This window comes from Rhinoderma darwinii, chromosome 13 (assembly GCF_050947455.1).
Source record: "Rhinoderma darwinii isolate aRhiDar2 chromosome 13, aRhiDar2.hap1, whole genome shotgun sequence".
NCBI lineage: Eukaryota > Metazoa > Chordata > Amphibia > Anura > Rhinodermatidae > Rhinoderma > Rhinoderma darwinii.
The window spans coordinates 49,774,151-49,793,539 of record NC_134699.1 but is presented as its reverse complement, the minus strand read 5'-3'; the positions used below and the strand labels follow the sequence as shown (position 1 = coordinate 49,793,539).

Here is a 19,389-nt window from a genome sequence, read left to right as displayed (position 1 = left end):
ACTGCGGCATTTCACTAGTTGAACTAGCGGGATCGTGCTCGAGCGTGATGCCACTAGTTACTCTGAAGTGTCGGCTGTAACATACAGCCGACACTGGCATCGTATGGAGCGAGTTCACTGCGTGAGCCCGCTCCATACTTCACCTTCGTGGGTATGACGTAACTGTATGTCATATGTCGGGAAGGGGTTAAAACACAAGCAGTCAACACTCCAGACAAGAAGGAACACAGAATTTAGGACGAGGGACGACTAGGCCCGAGGAAGCATAAGGTGGGCCAGGGCGTCCCTGATGAGGGTGGTTATAGGAAGCAAGGGATATAAAATGGTGCTGGCCACATGGCCAATGGCACCAGCATGGCTGGAGGGGGAGGGTGAACTCATTGTTCACTGTGAGATAAGTGGAGAAAGGGGAGTGATAGTGGAAAGAACTATAGGAGCGCATAAGTAATGAGGATAGGGGAGGGGGAGCAGGATAAGGGTTTATAAGTACAGAAAGCAGAGAGGTAAGACATTACTTACCAGGAGAAGAAAAGACACAGAAGAAGATTTTAATACCAGGAGAAGAAAAGACACAGAAGAAGAAAGGAAGCAATACACTAACTATTTACAAGGAGAAGGAAAGAGGAGAGACGCTCACTACTTACCGGGAGCACGAAGTACCAACTACTTACCAGGAGAAGGAAATAGGATGGAATTGTCCCAGGAGAAGTCGGGTGGTGAGGTCGTCGCTGGAATGGAACTTGGGTCGGATGCTGGAACGAGGCCAAGGAGGAAGATCGTGGTGCCCAGGCGTCTTCGGGACGCCAGTAATCCGGGTAAGTCGGTTCCCTACCGAAAAAGGGTCTCCCAGGTGCCCCAGTCCCACTCCAGGCCTGTGGGTCCGCCTAGCCCCCCTCCCGCATCCGTCCACCATCCCCCCCTCCAGCCTCGTACTGTTCCGTCCTCCTCCGCCCGTTCCCGACTTGCTCGGGTTCCCCTACCTGCCGCAAGCCGCTGCCCCTCTTCCAACGCTGGTACACACTCTCCCCGTGCGCCCGTACCGCGTGGCCGGAAGTCCTCATCAGCGTCACTTCCGGCGGCGCCGGAAGTGAGCGGTTTGGCTGGAGCCGCTACGCTATCTGCCCTCAGCGTTTCCCCAACACAGTATAACCCCCCCAGCACATCTCTCCCGTCCTCCGCCACCTCCGGTCCCCCCCCTTCCTCAGGTACGGCCAGGTGGGTGGGGGCCCCCGCCCCTGTATGTTCTCAACCACCCGCCCCTTACCCTAATTGGGCTCCCCCTCCAGCCCTATTTTACCCAGCTAACCCTGCCCTTAACAGTTTGTACACATCCCACCCCCCCGCCCCACGTATTTTCCCGGGCACCTCACAACAGGGTTTTTACCCGTTCAATGGGACACATGTTCAAGGGGAGGGCAATTTTCAAGGTGCCCCGACGGGCATGCTAAACGCTCACCAGGTTAATAACCCACCCATTCCCCCCTTATGGCCCCCTCCCAACCCTTGGTGGGGCCAAAGCTCCAACCTTGAGTATAGTTCCCAACAACAGGGGCAAACCGGGGCTAATATGGGCCCATGGGGTGATAGAAATGTATCAGGCAACATATACTCGCACAGTGTTTGTCATTGCAGAGAACAGAGCAGCGATCGACCACAACAAGCAGCTGACGGAGGTCGGACGAAGATAACGGGCAGCAGCAACGTAGAAGGCGGTCATGGTGAGAGGGGAGCCCTGGAGGTCCAGCAGCTTGGTGAGTCTGATTCCGATTCATCTGAAGGGGACTTGTGGTCAGAGGGGGAGGATACCAGCAGCGAGGGCAGGATGCTTAAAGTTTTAAGAAAATGTTTGAAGGCAGCAAAAAGTAAAGGTAACTCAGGAGAAGGAAGGGCAGGGGGTCAGGCTATGAATAGGTCATTAGTGGAAAAAGTGTTAGCGGCGGGCGGTCAGGATACTTACGCATGCTCATTGTCCCCAACATATGCACATTTGCCACAGAAAGTCTTGAAACGTATTAGGGAAGGGAAGTACATAGATATTTTTGATTTATCAAGGGAAGCGGTAGCGGCAAAGGAGGAGAGAAGTGGTCAGTCAGATAGGAAACAGTGGAGGACCATTGTGGAGTGGATCAAGGGTTTCCTAGTTTACGCCAGTGTATGGGTAGAATCCAGACCTGAGCAATGCATCAACATCTTAAAGTACATGGACTTGGTGGTTGATGCGCATGCGTTTTACGGGGGTCAGGGTTGGTTGGAGTACGACAGGGCCTTTAGGAAAAAGATGGTAGGAAGTAAGATTTTGAGTTTTGGCCAGAAGGATTTGGATTTATGGTCCAGATTGATGGGGAGAGAGAGGACTCAGGTGGGAACAGGGGCCAAGGGGCCCAACGAAGTCAGCAAGGGCAGAATGGTTTGTTGGGCATATAACGAAAGGAACTGTAATCGGGGGTTTGCATGTAGATTTAGACACGCGTGCTCAAAATATGGGGCAGGGCATCCCCAGGTGGAGTGCGGGGGGAAAAAATTTGAAGGTAAACCCAGTAATTCCTTTCGCGGGTTTGCAAAAGGCGCAGTCACCAGTGAACATAAACAGGCTAAGTGAGTGGCTAAAGCTTTATCCCGATAGGGAAAAAGCAGGATTTTTGGAGGAGGGGTTTAAGTTTGGTTTTAAATTACCTGTTGAGGGGGAGGTGCAAGGGTCCAAAAAATTTAGAAACTTGAGATCGGCTGATGTATTACCAGGAGTGTTGGAGGAGAAGTTGTGGAAGGAGGTAGGTTTAGGGAGAATAGAGGGGCCTTTTGATGCTCCACCGGTCGAGGGCATGGTGGTATCACCGTTGGGAGTGGTCCCCAAGAAAGTAGAGGGTAAGTACAGGATTATTCAGCACCTGTCTTACCCAAGAGGGGGGTCAGTTAACGATGCAATAGGGAAGGAAGTAAGCGAGGTACATTATCAGTCATTTGAGTCAGCGGTAGAAAAAGTAAGAGGATGTGGAAAGGGGGCATTGATGTCCAAAGTAGATATTGAATCCGCTTTTAGATTGTTACCATTGCATCCGAAGAGTTTTAAATACACCGGGTGTTGTTTCAAGGGAAAGTTTTTTGTAGAAAAATGTTTACCCATGGGTTGCGCCATTTCATGCGCGTATTTTGAAGCATTCAGTTCGTTTTTGCATTGGTGTTTGCAGCAGGTGTGCGGGAGGGAGACAATTGCCCACTACCTGGATGATTTTTTGTTAGTAGGACCAGCAGGGTCAGAAATTTGCCAGGTAATGTTACAGAAGTTTATAGCTCTACTGCAGGATTTGGGGGTCCCCATAGCACAAGAAAAGACAGTGGAGCCAGTAACAAAGTTGTCATATCTAGGCATAGAAATAGACTCATTGGGAGGCCAATGTAGGTTACCTGTCGAGAAGGTAAAAGCATTGTTGGACGAGGTAAAGGAGGTAAAAACCAGCGGGAAGGTGACATTAAGAAAGATGCAGTCGCTGCTGGGTTCCCTTAATTTTGCATGTAGGGTGATTCCTATGGGCAAAGTATTTTCCAGGCGTTTACAGTTAAGCACGGCAGGAGTGAAGGCAGGACAACATAAAATTAGAATAACAAGGGCATTAAGAGACGATCTGCAGGTTTGGGAGAGTTTCTTGGTGAAATTTAATGGAGTGCGGGTTTGGCTACGGGAACCATGCTCCAATCAGAAGTTGAGATTGTTCTCAGACGCTTCAGGGTCAGTTGGCTTTGGATCCTTTTTTGACGGAAAGTGGTGTGCAGGGGTGTGGCCAGACGGGTGGGCAGAAAAGGGGTGGTTGAGGAACATGACATTGCTGGAACTATTCCCAATAGTGGTAGCAGTGGAACTATGGAAGAAACAGTTGAGGAACAGGTGGGTAATTTTTTGGACAGACAATATGAGTGTGGTGTCGGCCGTGAACAATCTATCCAGTAGCTCCCCCCCTGTGTTGGCACTGTTAAGGCATTTGGTAGGGAAGTGCATGGAGTGGAATCAGGGGCGTAACTAGGAAAGACTGGGCCCCATAGCAAACTTTTGACTGGGGCCCCCCTCCCCTGGGTGTCACACAACCCCCCCCCCCCTTGTAGATAGTGCCTTTTTTACAGCCCCCCCCTGTAGATAACGCCATACAGCCCCCCCTCTGTAGATAGCGCCATACATCCCCCTGTAGGGAACGCCATACAGCGTCCCCCCTCCCAAAAAAATGCGACCTACAGTGTGTCCTACAAAATACATGTATCCCCTATCCACAGGATAGGGGATACATGAGTGATCGCTGGCAGCGATAGGGAGAACGGGGGACTGAAAGTCCCCTGAACTTCTCCATGACAAACCTCTGACTATCCCCTATACATGTCCTGTGGAGATCCTGTGGAGAGGGGATACATGTCCTGTGGAGATCCTGTGGAGAGGGGATACATGTCCTGTGGAGAGGGGGGGGGGGGAATACATGTATTTTGCTCTATTTTGCGCCTTCAGGACCAGACACCGTTTAGCCATTTTTAGCACGTGTTAGTTAAATGGCTATAACTTTTTTATTTGTTGGGCTAACGACGTGATTTTTGCGACGTTTTTTCCGTAGACAATGCAGGTTTCATTTTTTATCGTTTTTATACACACCTTTTTTGCTATTTTAGAATTTTTATTCATAAAGTTTGAAAATAATAGTAAAAAAGTAAGCTTTTTTACATTTCAGCTATTTTTTTGGGGGTAATAACATAGTTTTACACTAAAATAGACCTTTTATTTGTGATAGTCATTGTCTACCGTAAATTTTTATATATTACATGTCTATATTAGGGTAATTGGGTCAGCGCTAGCGTTACAACAATGATTGGCGGGGGGGAACGTTTTTTTTTTGGCGTGGGTATTTTATGTGTATTTATTATTTACATTTTTTTTGCACTTTACTTTATTCTTTTTTTATTACTGTGGTCTGTCCCCCAAAGGTCAAAGAAGACCTTTGGGGAACTTTATATATTTTTTTTCTTTATTTTACACCATCTTTTCCACTGTAACTGGAGCTGCACAGCAGCCCCAGTTACAGGGGAAATCAGCCCTCTCATAGTGACGATTGTCACTAATAGGGCTGTGCTGGGTCTAGTAAGACCGAGCATCAGTCTGCCACTAACGGCACCCGGCGATCATGTGACTAGTCACATGATCACCGGGAGGAATAGAGACAGCGCCGCTGCTGCTGTCTCTATTCCTGTACACAGCGCGCATTCAGCGCTGTGTACAAGTGATCAGAGAAGACAGAAGCAGCGAAAGCTGCTTCTATCCTCTCCTCAGGGTCCCCGGCAGTCACTGACAGCCGGAGACCCGACATTCAGCTGCCCGATCGCGCGGGCAGCAAGTTAAAACCCGAGCCGTAGAAAGTCTATGGCTCGGGTTTTAAGGACCCGTCCCTGACCGCTGGCCGTAAAAATACAGCCAGCGGTCGGGAACCAGTTAATGGCAGAGCGGGGAGATACCTCCCTGCTCTGCCGTAGTGTTCAGTGGCGTCCCGCTGTAGCAGCCATAGCGGCTGCTAGCGGAGCCTCCGGACATGGTGGGGGCCCGTGCCGGCGGGCGACACGGGCCCCCTCATGCCGCGGCCCCCGTAGCAGCCGCTACTGCTGCTACGGCGGTAGTTACGCCACTGAGTGGAATATCAACTTCAGAGCTGAACATGTCCCAGGGGTCAATAACTCGATTGCCGATGCTTTGTCAAGGGGGAAGTGGGAGTTATTTTTCCAATTAGTACCAAATGCGGAGCGAACAGGATATGTGTGCCCTAACAATATTTGGCAGGTGCTGACCCAAGTCTAGAAAAACTGGTGGAAAAATCGTTGGCGCCAAACACATGGAAGACATACATGAAAGAATGGAAGAAGTGGGAGGTTTTCAGGAGGAACGAAGGCGGGAGTCCGGTGCAGTGTTTATGGAAGCTGCTGGGTAACATGTGGAGGGATGGCGCAGCAAAAGGTAGGGCCGCCACCTTGGTGGCGGCAGTATCATTTATTACAAAGTTAAGAGGGGAGGAGGATCCTACAAAGGTTTTTGCAATTAGACGGGTGTTGAAGGGTTGGTCAAGGGCACAGCCGCGAGGAGTAGACAAGAGGGAGCCATTGGACTCAGGCAGAGTAAAGAGGCTGGTGGCAGCATTGGGGGCCATATGTAGAGACAGGCACGAAGTGCTGCTATTTAAAGCTGCATTCACATTGGCTTTTGCAGGTGCTTTCAGGTTAGGGGAATTGGTGTCCACTTCAAAGAAGGGTAAAGATGGGTTACAGCTCGAAGACACAAAATGGGATGACGCAACTGTTAAGTGCCTTATCAGAAAGTCCAAGACTGATCAAAACGGGAAAGGGGCATGGGTGACTATGCTAAGAAAAGGGGGGCCAATTTGTCCAGTGGGGGCAGTAAAGGATTATTTGGTCTCACGAGGAGCAGAGGTAGGAGCTTTCCTTAAGCACAGGGATGGTAGTGCCCTGTCCAGGTTCCAGTTTTGTCAGATACTTAAGAGGACAGCGTCGGCAGCGGGGCTAGGAAAAGACAGAATTGGTTCACATTCTTTCAGAATTGGGGCGGCATCAGAAGCAGCAGCGGCGGGATCAGATGAGGGGACCATTAAGCGTTTGGGGAGATGGAAATCCAATGCCTTCCGCACTTATATTCGTCCATTGCCATATTAATGTTTGTATGTTGTCTCTCCCACAGAGGAAAAAAGCGTATGGGTGATTGGACACTCCTTCGTGTACTGGGCCGGGGAGAGGGCAAGGATGAGACCGTATGGATTACAACTAGGCCTGCCGAGCGACAGTGTCAAGGTAAAGTGGTTCAGGAGACATGGTCTTCGATGGCTCCAGATGAGAAAGCTGGTGGAGGAAGCGGCAGAAGGGGGGTGCCCGCAGGTGATCGTGATACATACCGGGGGGAACGACTTGACTAGTACCAAAGCTTGGGTACTAGTTAACAAGATGAAGGTGTATGTTGCTGTATGGAAAGAAAGGTGGCCGGGGGTAAAGTTTTTGTGGTCAGAAATTATCCAAAGGCGGAGTTGGATGGGGGCAACATCAACAGTGGCCATTGAAAAGGTGAGAAAGAAGGTCAACAAGGCCATGAAGGACTTTATGGTGGAGACGGAAGGAGTTTTTATTCAGCACAAGGACATTGATTTTGGGTGCCAAGGAATGTACAGGAATGATGGCGTACACTTATCTGATGTGGGACTGGACATATTTAACAACAATCTGCAGGAAGGACTGGAGGACTGGTGGAAAGGAGTTTTTATGGGGTAAAAAAGGTAAGATCGGCAGAGGAGCCTACCTTTTTTGGTGGCGGATCGTGGCACTGCACTCCTCCTAAGAGCGGTTTCGGTGGTGGACCACGGCGAGTTACCACTAGTTATACGGCGGGGTGAACTCGCACGTGGGGGGACACTAGTTATACGGCAGGTCCCCAGGATGTTTTGGGCCTGGGCAGTCACGAAAGCCGGAAGACGGTCCGACGGCTGCCTGGGGGGACAGCCGTGGCAGGGGGCACGGCTGTCCTTGTTTACAGGATGCGAGCTGGGGGCAGGCGGGCCCCAGCTCAGGGAGTGCCGTGTCGCGATTGAAGTCAGGCTCCTCTTGCGCTGTATTGCCTATGGTTAATGTGTTTTTAATAAATCGTGGCGCATGCCACAATTTACTTGCCAATTTAAGAATGATGTGTTTTTAATGTTTAAAGTTGTTACTAAGGGTTTAGCACGTGCACACCTTATTTAGGACGAGGGACGACTAGGCCCGAGGAAGCATAAGGTGGGCCAGGGCGTCCCTGATGAGGGTGGTTATAGGAAGCAAGGGATATAAAATGGTGCTGGCCACATGGCCAATGGCACCAGCATGGCTGGAGGGGGAGGGTGAACTCATTGTTCACTGTGAGATAAGTGGAGAAAGGGGAGTGATAGTGGAAAGAACTATAGGAGCGCATAAGTAATGAGGATAGGGGAGGGGGAGCAGGATAAGGGTTTATAAGTACAGAAAGCAGAGAGGTAAGACATTACTTACCAGGAGAAGAAAAGACCCACCCAACCCTCCCTTGTTAGAAATAATGTTATGTTATGTTAGGTTATGCTACGTTACGGTAGGCTAGGGTATGTTATGCTATGTTATGCTATGTGATGCGATGTGATGTAAAGCCAGGGCGGATCGTGGCACTGCACTCCTCCTAAGAGCGGTTTCGGTGGTGGACCAGGGCGAGTTACCACTAGTTATACGGCGGGGTGAACTCGCACGTGGGGGGACACTAGTTATACGGCAGGTCCCCAGGATGTTTTGGGCCTGGGCAGTCACGAAAGCCGGACGACGGTCCGACGGCTGCCTGGGGGGACAGCCGTGGCAGGGGGCACGGCTGTCCTTGTTTACAGGATGCGAGCTGGGGGCAGGCGGGCCCCAGCTCAGGGAGTGCCGTGTCGCGATTGAAGTCAGGCTCCTCTTGCGCTGTATTGCCTATGGTTAATGTGTTTTTAATAAATCGTGGCGCATGCCACAATTTACTTGCCAATTTAAGAATGATGTGTTTTTAATGTTTAAAGTTGTTACTAAGGGTTTAGCACGTGCACACCTTATTTAGGACAAGGGACGACTAGGCCCGAGGAAGCATAAGGTGGGCCAGGGCGTCCCTGATGAGGGTGGTTATAGGAAGCAAGGGATATAAAATGGTGCTGGCCACATGGCCAATGGCACCAGCATGGCTGGAGGGGGAGGGTGAACTCATTGTTCACTGTGAGATAAGTGGAGAAAGGGGAGTGATAGTGGAAAGAACTATAGGAGCGCATAAGTAATGAGGATAGGGGAGGGGGAGCAGGATAAGGGTTTATAAGTACAGAAAGCAGAGAGGTAAGACATTACTTACCAGGAGAAGAAAAGACCCACCCAACCCTCCCTTGTTAGAAATAATGTTATGTTATGTTAGGTTATGCTACGTTACGGTAGGCTAGGGTATGTTATGCTATGTTATGCTATGTAATGCGATGTGATGTAAAGCCAGGGCGGATCGTGGCACTGCACTCCTCCTAAGAGCGGTTTCGGTGGTGGACCAGGGCGAGTTACCACTAGTTATACGGCGGGGTGAACTCGCACGTGGGGGGACACTAGTTATACGGCAGGTCCCCAGGATGTTTTGGGCCTGGGCAGTCACGAAAGCCGGACGACGGTCCGACGGCTGCCTGGGGGGACAGCCGTGGCAGGGGGCACGGCTGTCCTTGTTTACAGGATGCGAGCTGGGGGCAGGCGGGCCCCAGCTCAGGGAGTGCCGTGTCGCGATTGAAGTCAGGCTCCTCTTGCGCTGTATTGCCTATGGTTAATGTGTTTTTAATAAATCGTGGCGCATGCCACAATTTACTTGCCAATTTAAGAATGATGTGTTTTTAATGTTTAAAGTTGTTACTAAGGGTTTAGCACGTGCACACCTTATAAAAGTACCACTAAACATGAAAGATGCACAGGGAAGACAGTTCAATTTAAAAGGGCAGTATCACCCCCTTACAGGGGTCCGTCTCCCGGGACCCCCACCAATCAGCTGTTTTGAAGGGGCCGCAACGCTCGTACGAGAGCAGCTTCCCCTTCATTTCCCCTACTCGCTCACTATATGAATCGCCGACACGGATTCACAGTGTGAGCAAGTGATCGGAATGAAGGGGAAGCAGCTCTCGTACGAGCGCTGTGGCCCCTTCAAAACAGCTGATTGGTGGGGGTCCCGGGAGACGGACCCCGCCACTCAGCTTCAGCAGACAGGGATATTAAACTTACCCTCCTCTACTCTGTCCAGGATCAGGATGTTGTGCGCGGCGCACAGTGCTGTGACGTCAGGACATCCGCTGCGCTTCGGAAGCAGGAAGGTAAGTACTGTAGTTACTATAGTAACAGGGGCCCACGGCCCCAGTTACTATAGTAACTTTTTGTTGATGTGGTGTGGGGGGCCTCAGGCCCCCTGGCTTCGGGGCCCAGTCGCAATTGTGACTGCTGCGACCCCTATAGCTACGCCACTTCCTGTCACCAGCATTTCACCTATTAAACCAGCAATTCCTGGTGGAAGATGGTGAAAAATCATTTATATGTAACCTATAATTATCTTGTAAGTAGCTCCGTACCTTTAGTATTACGTTTTTAGTGTTCCCGCACCGTATGCTAATGAGCATAAAAAAAAGTCATATCTTCATTCCTCAAGACTTTCCGCGTTAACCCCGCCTGATTACTTTTGATTGACAGCTCCTCGCTGCCCCCAGCACACACGAAATCCCACGCTTGCGCATTGTTGTTCTGTTGTGGTGCGTGCGCACAACGGGACATCATAGTGGCGCATGCGCAGTAACTAGATTGGAGGCCCAGACAAAGCAGGGAAGGGTGCTGGACCATACATGACGAGCGCATTTGCGCTATCTCAGACAAGATTTCAGCATTCAGGGCGGGCCAGTTTTCGGCGGTGGGCAGGCATAAGAAGTGGAATGAACGAGACTGCCAGATTATTACTATAAAAGGCGCAAAAAGTTTGCAGACCGTTATTTACGATCGGAGGAGGAGTTTAGGAGAGAAGATAGCGGCAACAAACTTTTGACAGCAGCGGCCGGCGAGGGGTGAGGAGAGTTGAGTTGGTGAAATGCTGCTGACAGTTTTCCCTTTAAGAAAACCTCACACTCCTTACACACTGATTATAGCAGAGCACTAAATAATTAGGGTATGTTCACACGGCTTATTTACGGACGTAATTTGGGCGTTTTACGTCCGAAAATACGGCTTGAAAGCGTTGACAAACATTTGCCCATTGAAAGCAATAGGCTGACGTTTGTCTGTTCACACGAGGCGTATATTTACGCATCGCTGTCAAAAGACGGCGCGTAAATAGACGCCCGAGCCAAAGAAGTGTCATGTCACTTCTTCAGACGTAAATGGAGCCGACTCCATGGAAAACCAGCTCCAGTTACGTCCGTAATGGACGCGGCGTTCAAGCGCCTGCACATGCCGTTACGGCTGAAATGATGGGGCTGTTTTCTCCTGCCGTGTGAACATACCCTTAACGTCACTCAAAGGTACTGACGTGAAGGGGTGATCAAGGATTGGATTGAATCCGTAGCCTATTCTTAGGAAAGGCCATCAATGTAAGATGATAGGAAGCAAATCCCAGGATCGGGAAAACGTAGGGGCAGCGCACTTACTGAAGCACCGTGGCCCCACTGCAGTACCTGATACAGCTATATCCAAACAAAAGTAACTATGTCTGATACTGCAGCTCAGCCTCATTCACTTGATGGGCTGAGCTGCAGTACCAAGAACAGCCGAACATTTAGGGTATGTTCACACGGCAGCGTCCATTACGGCTGAAATTACGGTGCAGCTCCTTAATTTCAGACGTAATGTCATGTGCAGGCGTTTTTCGCAGCGTCCATTACGGACGTAATTGGAGCTGTTTTTCCATGGAGTCAATGGAAAACGGCTCCATTTACGTCTGAAGAAGTGGCAGGCACTTCTTTGACGCGGGCGTCATTTTTACGCGCGCCTTTTGACAGCGGGGCGTAAAAAAAATGACCGTTGGCGCAGAACATCGTAAAACCCATTCAGATGAATGGGCAGATGTGTGCCGACGCTTTGGAGCCGTATTTTCGGACGTAATTCGAGGCTAAAACGCCCGAATTACGTCTGTAAATAGGGTGTGTGAACCCAGCCTTAGGGTATGTTCACATGCGGAGTCAAAAACGTCTGAAAATACAGAGCTGTTTTCAAGGGAAAACAGCTCCTGAATTTCAGACGTTTTTTAAGCCACTCGCGATTTTCACGGCCATTTTTGGAGCTGTTTTCTAGAAAGTCAATGAAAAATGGCTCCAAAAACGTCCCAAGAAGTGACCTGCAGTTCTTTTCTTTTTGAAAAACGGCCGCGCAAAAAAACGGCCCGTCGGAACAGAACGCCGTTTTTCCCATTGAAATCAATGGGCAGATGTTTGGAGGCATTCTGCTTCCAATTTTTCGGCCATTTTTCGGGTGTTTACGGCCCAAAAAACGGCCGAAAATAGGCCGTGTGAACATACCCTTATGGACATAGCCGTCTTGGGTACTGCAGGGAAGAGGTTGCAGGGCTTTAGTGGGCGCTGCTGCTCCGTCTCTCTTTCTGTGGTGCCACTTGTCTGAAGATCTTGGTCATAAAACTTAGATACTAGATAAAAGTCGGCATCAGTACCCGGAAAGATAAAGATCATTATTAAATATCATCCACTATGTTTAAGCTTCAGTGTTCCAAATCATGAAACATTTTTATTACAAAATCCTACCCAATAACAATCTCAGTATCAGGATCATTTAAGAAATCTGATAAGAAATTAGATCAAGCCTTTAGTTGTTAGCAGTCAAAAAATTTATTAAAGGTGTTTTCCCACGAGGGACATTTATGATATATCCACAGGATCATTTTTTTTTTTTAAATATCATTGTTTATTTGAAAAATATCACATACATTGTACAAAATACCAAACAAAAAAACTATTAATGAATAACTTCCCCCAACCCAAAAACAGCATTTCTGCCTTTTGTTTCTGAGTTTGGTTTTTACGGCGTTTACTTTGCAGTATAAATGAAATAATAACTTTTTTTATTTTTCTGTCGACAGAGCTTGATTTTTTTATCACTTTTTATTCATTTTTTTATGATGCGGGAAGAACAAATAAGGGTATGTGCACACACACTAATTACGTCCGTAATTGACGGACGTATTTCGGCCGCAAGTCCCGGACCGAACACAGTGCAGGGAGCCGGGCTCCTAGCATCATACTTATGTACGATGCTAGGAGTCCCTGCCTCTCCGTGGAACTACTGTCCCGTACTGAAAACATGATTACAGTACGGGACAGTTGTCCTGCAGAGAGGCAGGGACTCCTAGCATCGTACATAACTATGATGCTAGGAGCCCGGCCCCCTGCAGTGTGTTCGGTCCGGTACTTGCGGCCGAAATACGTCCGTCAATTACGGACGTAATTAGTGTGTGTGCACATACCCTAACAGAAACTCTGGCATTGTTTTTAATGTGATAATTTTATAGTTCGGGTCGTTATGTACGTAGTGATATCAATTATGTGTACTTTTTCTAGATAGTTATTTGCAAAATAAGGCCTCATGCACACGAACGTGCTTTTGCAGCCGCAATTCCCCCGAAAATCCACGGGAGAATTGCGGCCCCATTCATTCCTATGGGGCCATGCACATGACTGTGGTTTTCACTGTCCGTGCATGGAAGAGGAGCCCGGACCGCAGAAAGAACGGAAATGTCTTATTACGGCCGTGTTCAGCGGTCCAGACTCATAGAAAATAATGGACGCGGCCATGTGCACGGCCCGCGATTTGCGGGCGGCTCGCGGCTGTCACTTCGTGGCCGGCAGACCCGAAAATCATGGCCGTGCACATGGCTACGGTCGTGTGCATGAGGCCTAAAGCATTTTTTTTATCAGGCAAAAAAGGAGTTTTTCGCTTTATTCTTTTTATTAATATTTTTAAGCATTTAATTTCTCTATTAGGCTTTCTCGTAGGGCCTAATAGGTGAGCCAGGACAGCAGATCTGGGGGCTATTCTTAGGTCCCCGGCTGCTATAACAGCCCATCGGCCCCCTGCGATTGCATCACAGGGGGCTGACAGAGTGAGTACCCTCCCTCTGTAAAAATTGACTGTGGAATCAAAGGGTTTAAATGGCCGGGATCAGAGTTATAGCAAGATATTGGCTGTATAATACAACCGCAAGGGATCACACGTAAATGTACATTACGTCATAGGGGGAGAAGGTGTTAAAAACAAAAAACACCCCCTTCATTGGGCCCTGTAAACTATGCATTACTATGTATCTACTATATCCATGACGTCAAAGGTTTAAAGGCATATTAGTTTTGTTCCAGAAATGGCATTATCCAAAAGCCTTATTATTTAGAACATGATTTTCTCACATTTCTTAGTTCTTCTATGGAAGGTACAGCATGAATTACCACCCATGGTAGCCATGAAATGTCAAAATAAGATCAATTCCATGAGAAGACGTGGCTGGTGGCCTTCGAGCGTGTTTGAATTAAGGACTGTAAAGTTATGGACTCCTGTCATTACCAATAAAAGTGAATTGAGATGTTTTCCTGTGTTTAGGGTAAACCGCGATCTTATTTGAATATAAGGTACAGGGTAAAGAACCCAATATTTAAGACAAGGGTATAAAACGTAGTAAATCTATGTCAGTACTGCTACATATGGGGCATGCTCAGGTTTATGCAGAATGACCCAATTACCAACTACCATGTGGTTGTTTGCCCACATTGTGCGAATGGTGTTTTATAAAATGACATCACAATATTCAAACCGCAGCGCAACCGGCACATTTGAAATTGACCTTAGTGTTTCCCTCTAACCATAAGTGTACAGAAGGGAAGGATTATAGGGTCACGCCCATCCTCCATTGGTAACAGGGATTGTGCTCTGGATCCCAGGCTGTATACCCCAAACTCTGACACCAGCCTGGAGATACACCGTACCCTGAAAGTTGTCAAAACTACCATTGGATAAAGCAGGGACCAGATTTGTCCTTTGCCTCTGATCGGTAGGGCATGTGGATACTTATATACAGCGGTGGCAGCATGCGAGGGTAGAGTTGTGTAACTAGACTTCAGACAAAGAGGGAGTAATGTATGTGTGTAACTCTTTCTTCATAAGACCATGCATACTGTCTGTTATGTTGCATCTTCTGGCTTCTCTGAGTCCCAGGCTTTACGCTTCTGTAGAATTGGCCTCATCACAACTTCATTTTGCTTACGAACACCTGATCTTTCTTCACTGTGAGGTCTTCTCATGGCCAGGAGGGTTTTGTTACACAAACCAGCAGGGCATACCGGTAAACCTCCACTTTCTGGAGTTACCCTTTGAAACATCCGGTAGTTATCTGACATAGGTCCCTTGTACTTTAGACGAGCTAGAGCAGACTCTGAAAAAGTGCTGTAGGCGCGTGGCAGGTAAAGTTGTTTAGGACTATCTCGGGCCGACACATTTTCTTTTTGGGGAACCTTGTAAGATTGTTGCATTGTTTGCCAAAGTTTCAACTTTTGCTCCAACACACACACTTCTCCGAGGACAGCGGTTACTTTATCCATCCTGTCCAGTAGATCAGTTACTGCTGCGGGAAGTTGATCAACTGCTAGACCAGGTGAAAATAAAGGTCTAGGACTGGTTGGTGATACCATATCTTGTTGCTGGAAAGAAGAGATGTGATTTGACAGGACAGTCATGGACTGACCAAGGAATGGTGCAGTGGAAGATCTCTTGGAACCAGAATCCAAACCTTTAAATCTCACAGAGTGACGATACTAAAGAGAAAGAATAAATAACATAACTTGGACAGAAGTATAAATGATGATTTTGAGTTGTATAATTTATAAATTATTATTAATCTTAATCATGATATCAATATGGGAAAGAATTCTTTACAGTTAGAGCAGTCAAACTTTGGAATGATTCACCTAAAGAGGTAGCTATGCTAAATGAATTCAAATAATGAGGCAGCAGAAAGATGTTTAATTGTTAGCCTACGTCTCTTAGCTTCTTCTTCTGCTTGTCATTACTATTGGTTACCAAACCCAAAATTGTCTGACCAGTCGCATGCCTTATTTTATCTGCACCAGAAGCTCTTCTCCAGGCATTTGACCCTTGGCCTGTCCGTGACATTTCTTATTCCATTTCCTCTGGTTTTGTCGCTCTGTGGACTGATACCTTGTAAGGACTACTTTCTGGCTTCTGTTCACATCGGTTTGCTCTTCATGCTCAAACTGCCAGTGGACAACTGCTCTGGGATGGCAAATTGAGAGAAAGGCTCAGAGAGTACATTGGGGGGAACTTATCAACCTTTCTGCGCCCAAAAGGACACTAATTTCGACTTTTGGTCTTTTTACGCCGCCCTAGCCACTTTTGTGGAAATAGTAATAGCTTCAAAAAAGAGGGCGAGAACACAGAGGCCCAACAAATGTATTATAATTTAGTGGAAATCCATGCCAGCTCATAGTTGGTGTAGATTTCACTCTGTGGTGCGTAAAAGGTAGAGACCAGTGCTCCCCCCCATTAATCACCCCTTTTGGACACTTCAATTAATAAAGTAAAAAATTAAGCTCATCTCACCGCTACTCTTCTCCCCTCTGAATCCCCTCAGAATGACGCGGCTGATACAACATACCAACGGCGGGCAGCATTATGATGTTATATGTGACACAACACTGATGACATTGAGGGTTGCGTTGCATATAAGACCCTGATGATGTTCGGCGATATGTATGAGCTGGAGCATGCAAAGGGTCCGATTGGGGGGGGGGGGGGTTTAGCAATGGATGCCGCATGGCCACGGTTGTTGCACCACAACTATCATGGTTGGTTATGGCCAGCGTAAAGATGCGACAAATTTATTAAAAAGGGTGCGCCTCTTAATCTTTTCCTTAGCGAATCAGATAGCTAAAACGCCAGTCTTGGTAAATTTGCCACATTATGTGGCAAGAGAAGACAAAAATGTGGTTCTGGCAGATAACTTGTTTCTTTGATTACACTTGATCTTCATAAAATAATATAAGCATCACTTTATATTTTAGATTATTAATAAAACACTATGTGTAAAACACAACAACACAGAAATATTACCAATACTAATGGATCTGTATTCTAGAGGACAACTAAGGTAAGTTCACTTCTGCTGTTATGTCATCAAATCCACATGGGCGTTACATGATATGGTAATGATATCATAAGTAAGATCCTTACCTCTTTTACTTTGCTGACTCCCAACCACAGTTTAAACCTTTTGACAAGAAAATCGATCATCTCATGATCTTGAGCTTCCAAGGTTGGGCGGTAGTTTTCGGCTCGAATACTGCGATGAACACTAAGTAATAAACCACATAAAATCCCTCTGCACATCACAAACAGAAATAATGCAAGGCATAATTGAGCCAAGGGGAGGCACTTTAGCATAAACTGAAGGCCAAAACCATGCCGAAGGTTATGAAGAAAGACTGTGGGCCCTTTCACATAAGATACCTAAATGGAGACAATAACAAAGACAAATGTAATGTTACGTAGGTTCATCAGGGGTAAAAGGACACATCCAACAAGTTTACCCATTCTCAGACCATGTTATTTCATCCTAAAAAAATTACCTTAATTTTGTAAAAAAAAAAAAAGTTTTCTAAAACATTTTTAACTTAATATATGTAAGTAAACTTGGGTTGTCCGAAATATCCCAAAAACGTAATGGATCCTCCAAAAAGTCATTACTTGTTTCTCCCCGGGGAATGAAGCAAGACTTACTGTCTCAGCGCTCGCTGAAAAACTACAAATCACTTATTTGCTCTCCTACCTTTTTCTGCTCATCCCGATGCGGCCTGCTGTTTTCCGCTTGCGCTAATATCTACTCTGCCTTACAATTGTAGGGAGATGTGACGCACGCAGAAAAAGGCTGGCTTAGGTATTGTAATCGTTCAAAGGGACAGCCCAAAACAGTCGCTTGTATTGTGACATGTCAACACAAGTGTTAGGAAAACGCCTGTTCCCTTAAGATCACCATGACTACTGTTCTAGCTTCTGGGCGGTTATGTTTTACTTTGAGCCGATCTCTTTTCTCTGTCCTTCTGCCTATTAGGTGTAGGGTTGTATTTATACCTGGCTTCCTCCACCTGTGCTTTGCTTGTGAATTTCCTGTCTGCAGGCGTTTTGATCAAGCTACTTATCTATACCCTTCACCTTTGACTTCTAGACTTCTTGGACATTGACCTCGGCGTGTATTTGGATAACCCGTGGTTAACGATTCTGATTATCTGAACACGGCTGGTTTTGACCTCTGCTATACCTGGTAACCACTTGCTTACTGTTTTGGACGTTCTGTTTACCCTCTGGCTGTCTGGTTATCCTGTTCAGGTTTGCCTGCAGTGCACCTCTTATCCAACAATGAACTCTGCGTAGCCAACCTGCGTTCTATGCAGCAAAGACCATCCCACCTTGCGGTCGGCTCTGGCGAAAATCTTAGAGTAGCCTTAGATTCTGTCAATCAGAGTTGAGACGAATTTGAGGTTGCAGATTTGCACGCTCCCTCCCGGCAGTCTCCAGCCGCCTTAGGGGAATCGCTCAACTTGCAATTCCATAACAACAAGCAGGAGGAGGAGGCAGCTATCAGTGACGTGCGGCTGGGACGCTACATCAACAAATCGGAAGAAACTACACTGCATCCTGGACCACGTGACTCCTCATTAAAGGAGTCTCATTATTGGAGAATGTGTTAAGTTTGGAAAAATAGAAGTATATTAGTAAATGAATTAATTTTACACTTCACAAACAATGCTTAATAATTTTAGGTCTCTGGAGAACCCTTTGGGGTTTGTCTCATGGAAACAACTACTTTTTAAATAAAAGCCGGCCCAGTGATAAACTGATCACCATGGAGCCAGCTTCACCAACCCCCGCATGCAGGGCCTGATGCCTGATGGGGCTGCATAAAAAGAGACCAGTATTATAAATGACCCATAGTAGGTTGGCCTAGTTACAGATTTTGCACTGGGAGCCCAGGAACTTTAAATTACACCTCTACAAACAGTTGTTATTTCTGTAGAAATCGCATCTGGTTGTTTCCTCTGCTGGGAAAATGTAGCATTACATTCTAGCCATTTAAATTAATATATGTAATGTGGTGGGTCCGCCAGAGTGGTAGGCGCTCTTACATTGCGGCTCTCCATTCTGGCTCATAGAGTAAGATCTCAAGCAGGGGACCCCCCCTCTATGACATCTATATGCCGTAATAGGGTTTCTGAACAAGGGATGTCCCTGAATTTATAACATAAATTACACTTACCACACTCACACAATGAATAAGTGCAAGGAATACAATTGTGATAAAAAACACGCATCCCAATAGATCCCACTTTAACTTTTGAAACGTCTTTCCGAAAATTGACCATCTCCGTACAAACCGCAATTGTTGAGAAACCTTGAAAACAAGAAATGAATATGTATCTGCCATTTTGGCTATTTGTAGTACTTCGGTGAACTAATATCACAGTTGGGCGCCTCACCTTTAGCATGATAAGAAACAACAGAGAGGCAGACAGTGCTACTTGTACACGTGATAGCATTGCTACATCATATAGGCTGATAAAGGCCCAAGGTTCTGCTTGATATTGGTCTATCACATACTTTGTCAGCCAGGTTCTGCCGAAATGTATAAATGCGGTGGCTGCAGATGTCAAGCCTATAATAACTTGTGTCCAATCTGGAGAGAGAGACGACTTCCCAGTAAGAACATCTTTTAGGGCAGCTAGCTCCAGATATAAGAAGCATATGGCAGCCAGCAGAAAAGATAACTGGTGAAAAATGGAAATA

The 19,389-nt window shown here is 47.1% G+C and overlaps 2 protein-coding genes across 2 annotated transcripts in view; one reads left to right on the top strand and one right to left on the bottom strand.

Moving 5' to 3' along the window:
* The first annotated feature begins 2,819 nt into the window (after window positions 1-2,819).
* LOC142665534 (integrase/recombinase xerD homolog) lies at window positions 2,820-6,684 on the top strand. The gene is made up of 2 exons (XM_075845242.1): window positions 2,820-2,862; window positions 5,801-6,684. Exons 1-2 carry the CDS (start codon window positions 2,820-2,822, stop codon window positions 6,682-6,684), a joined length of 927 nt encoding a protein of 308 aa, XP_075701357.1.
* Window positions 6,685-13,007: 6,323 nt separating this feature from the next.
* The window catches only part of LOC142665533 (polycystin-1-like), an 87,556-nt gene continuing 81,174 nt past the window's right edge, over window positions 13,008-19,389 (bottom strand). Inside the window, 4 exon segments of the mRNA XM_075845241.1 lie at window positions 13,008-15,347; window positions 16,783-17,058; window positions 18,863-18,997; window positions 19,083-19,370. Of these exon segments, the coding sequence (XP_075701356.1) occupies window positions 14,718-15,347; window positions 16,783-17,058; window positions 18,863-18,997; window positions 19,083-19,370 (1,329 nt within the window). The 3' untranslated portion in view covers window positions 13,008-14,717.

Coding starts and splice junctions, on each gene's coding strand:
- LOC142665534 (XM_075845242.1), top strand. CDS start 2,820: ATGGTGGTATCACCGTTGGGAGTGGTCCCCAAGAAAGTAGAGG. Junction 2,863..5,800: donor GGTCCCCAAGAAAGTAGAGG/GTAAGTACAGGA, acceptor AATATTTGGCAG/GTGCTGACCCAAGTCTAGAA.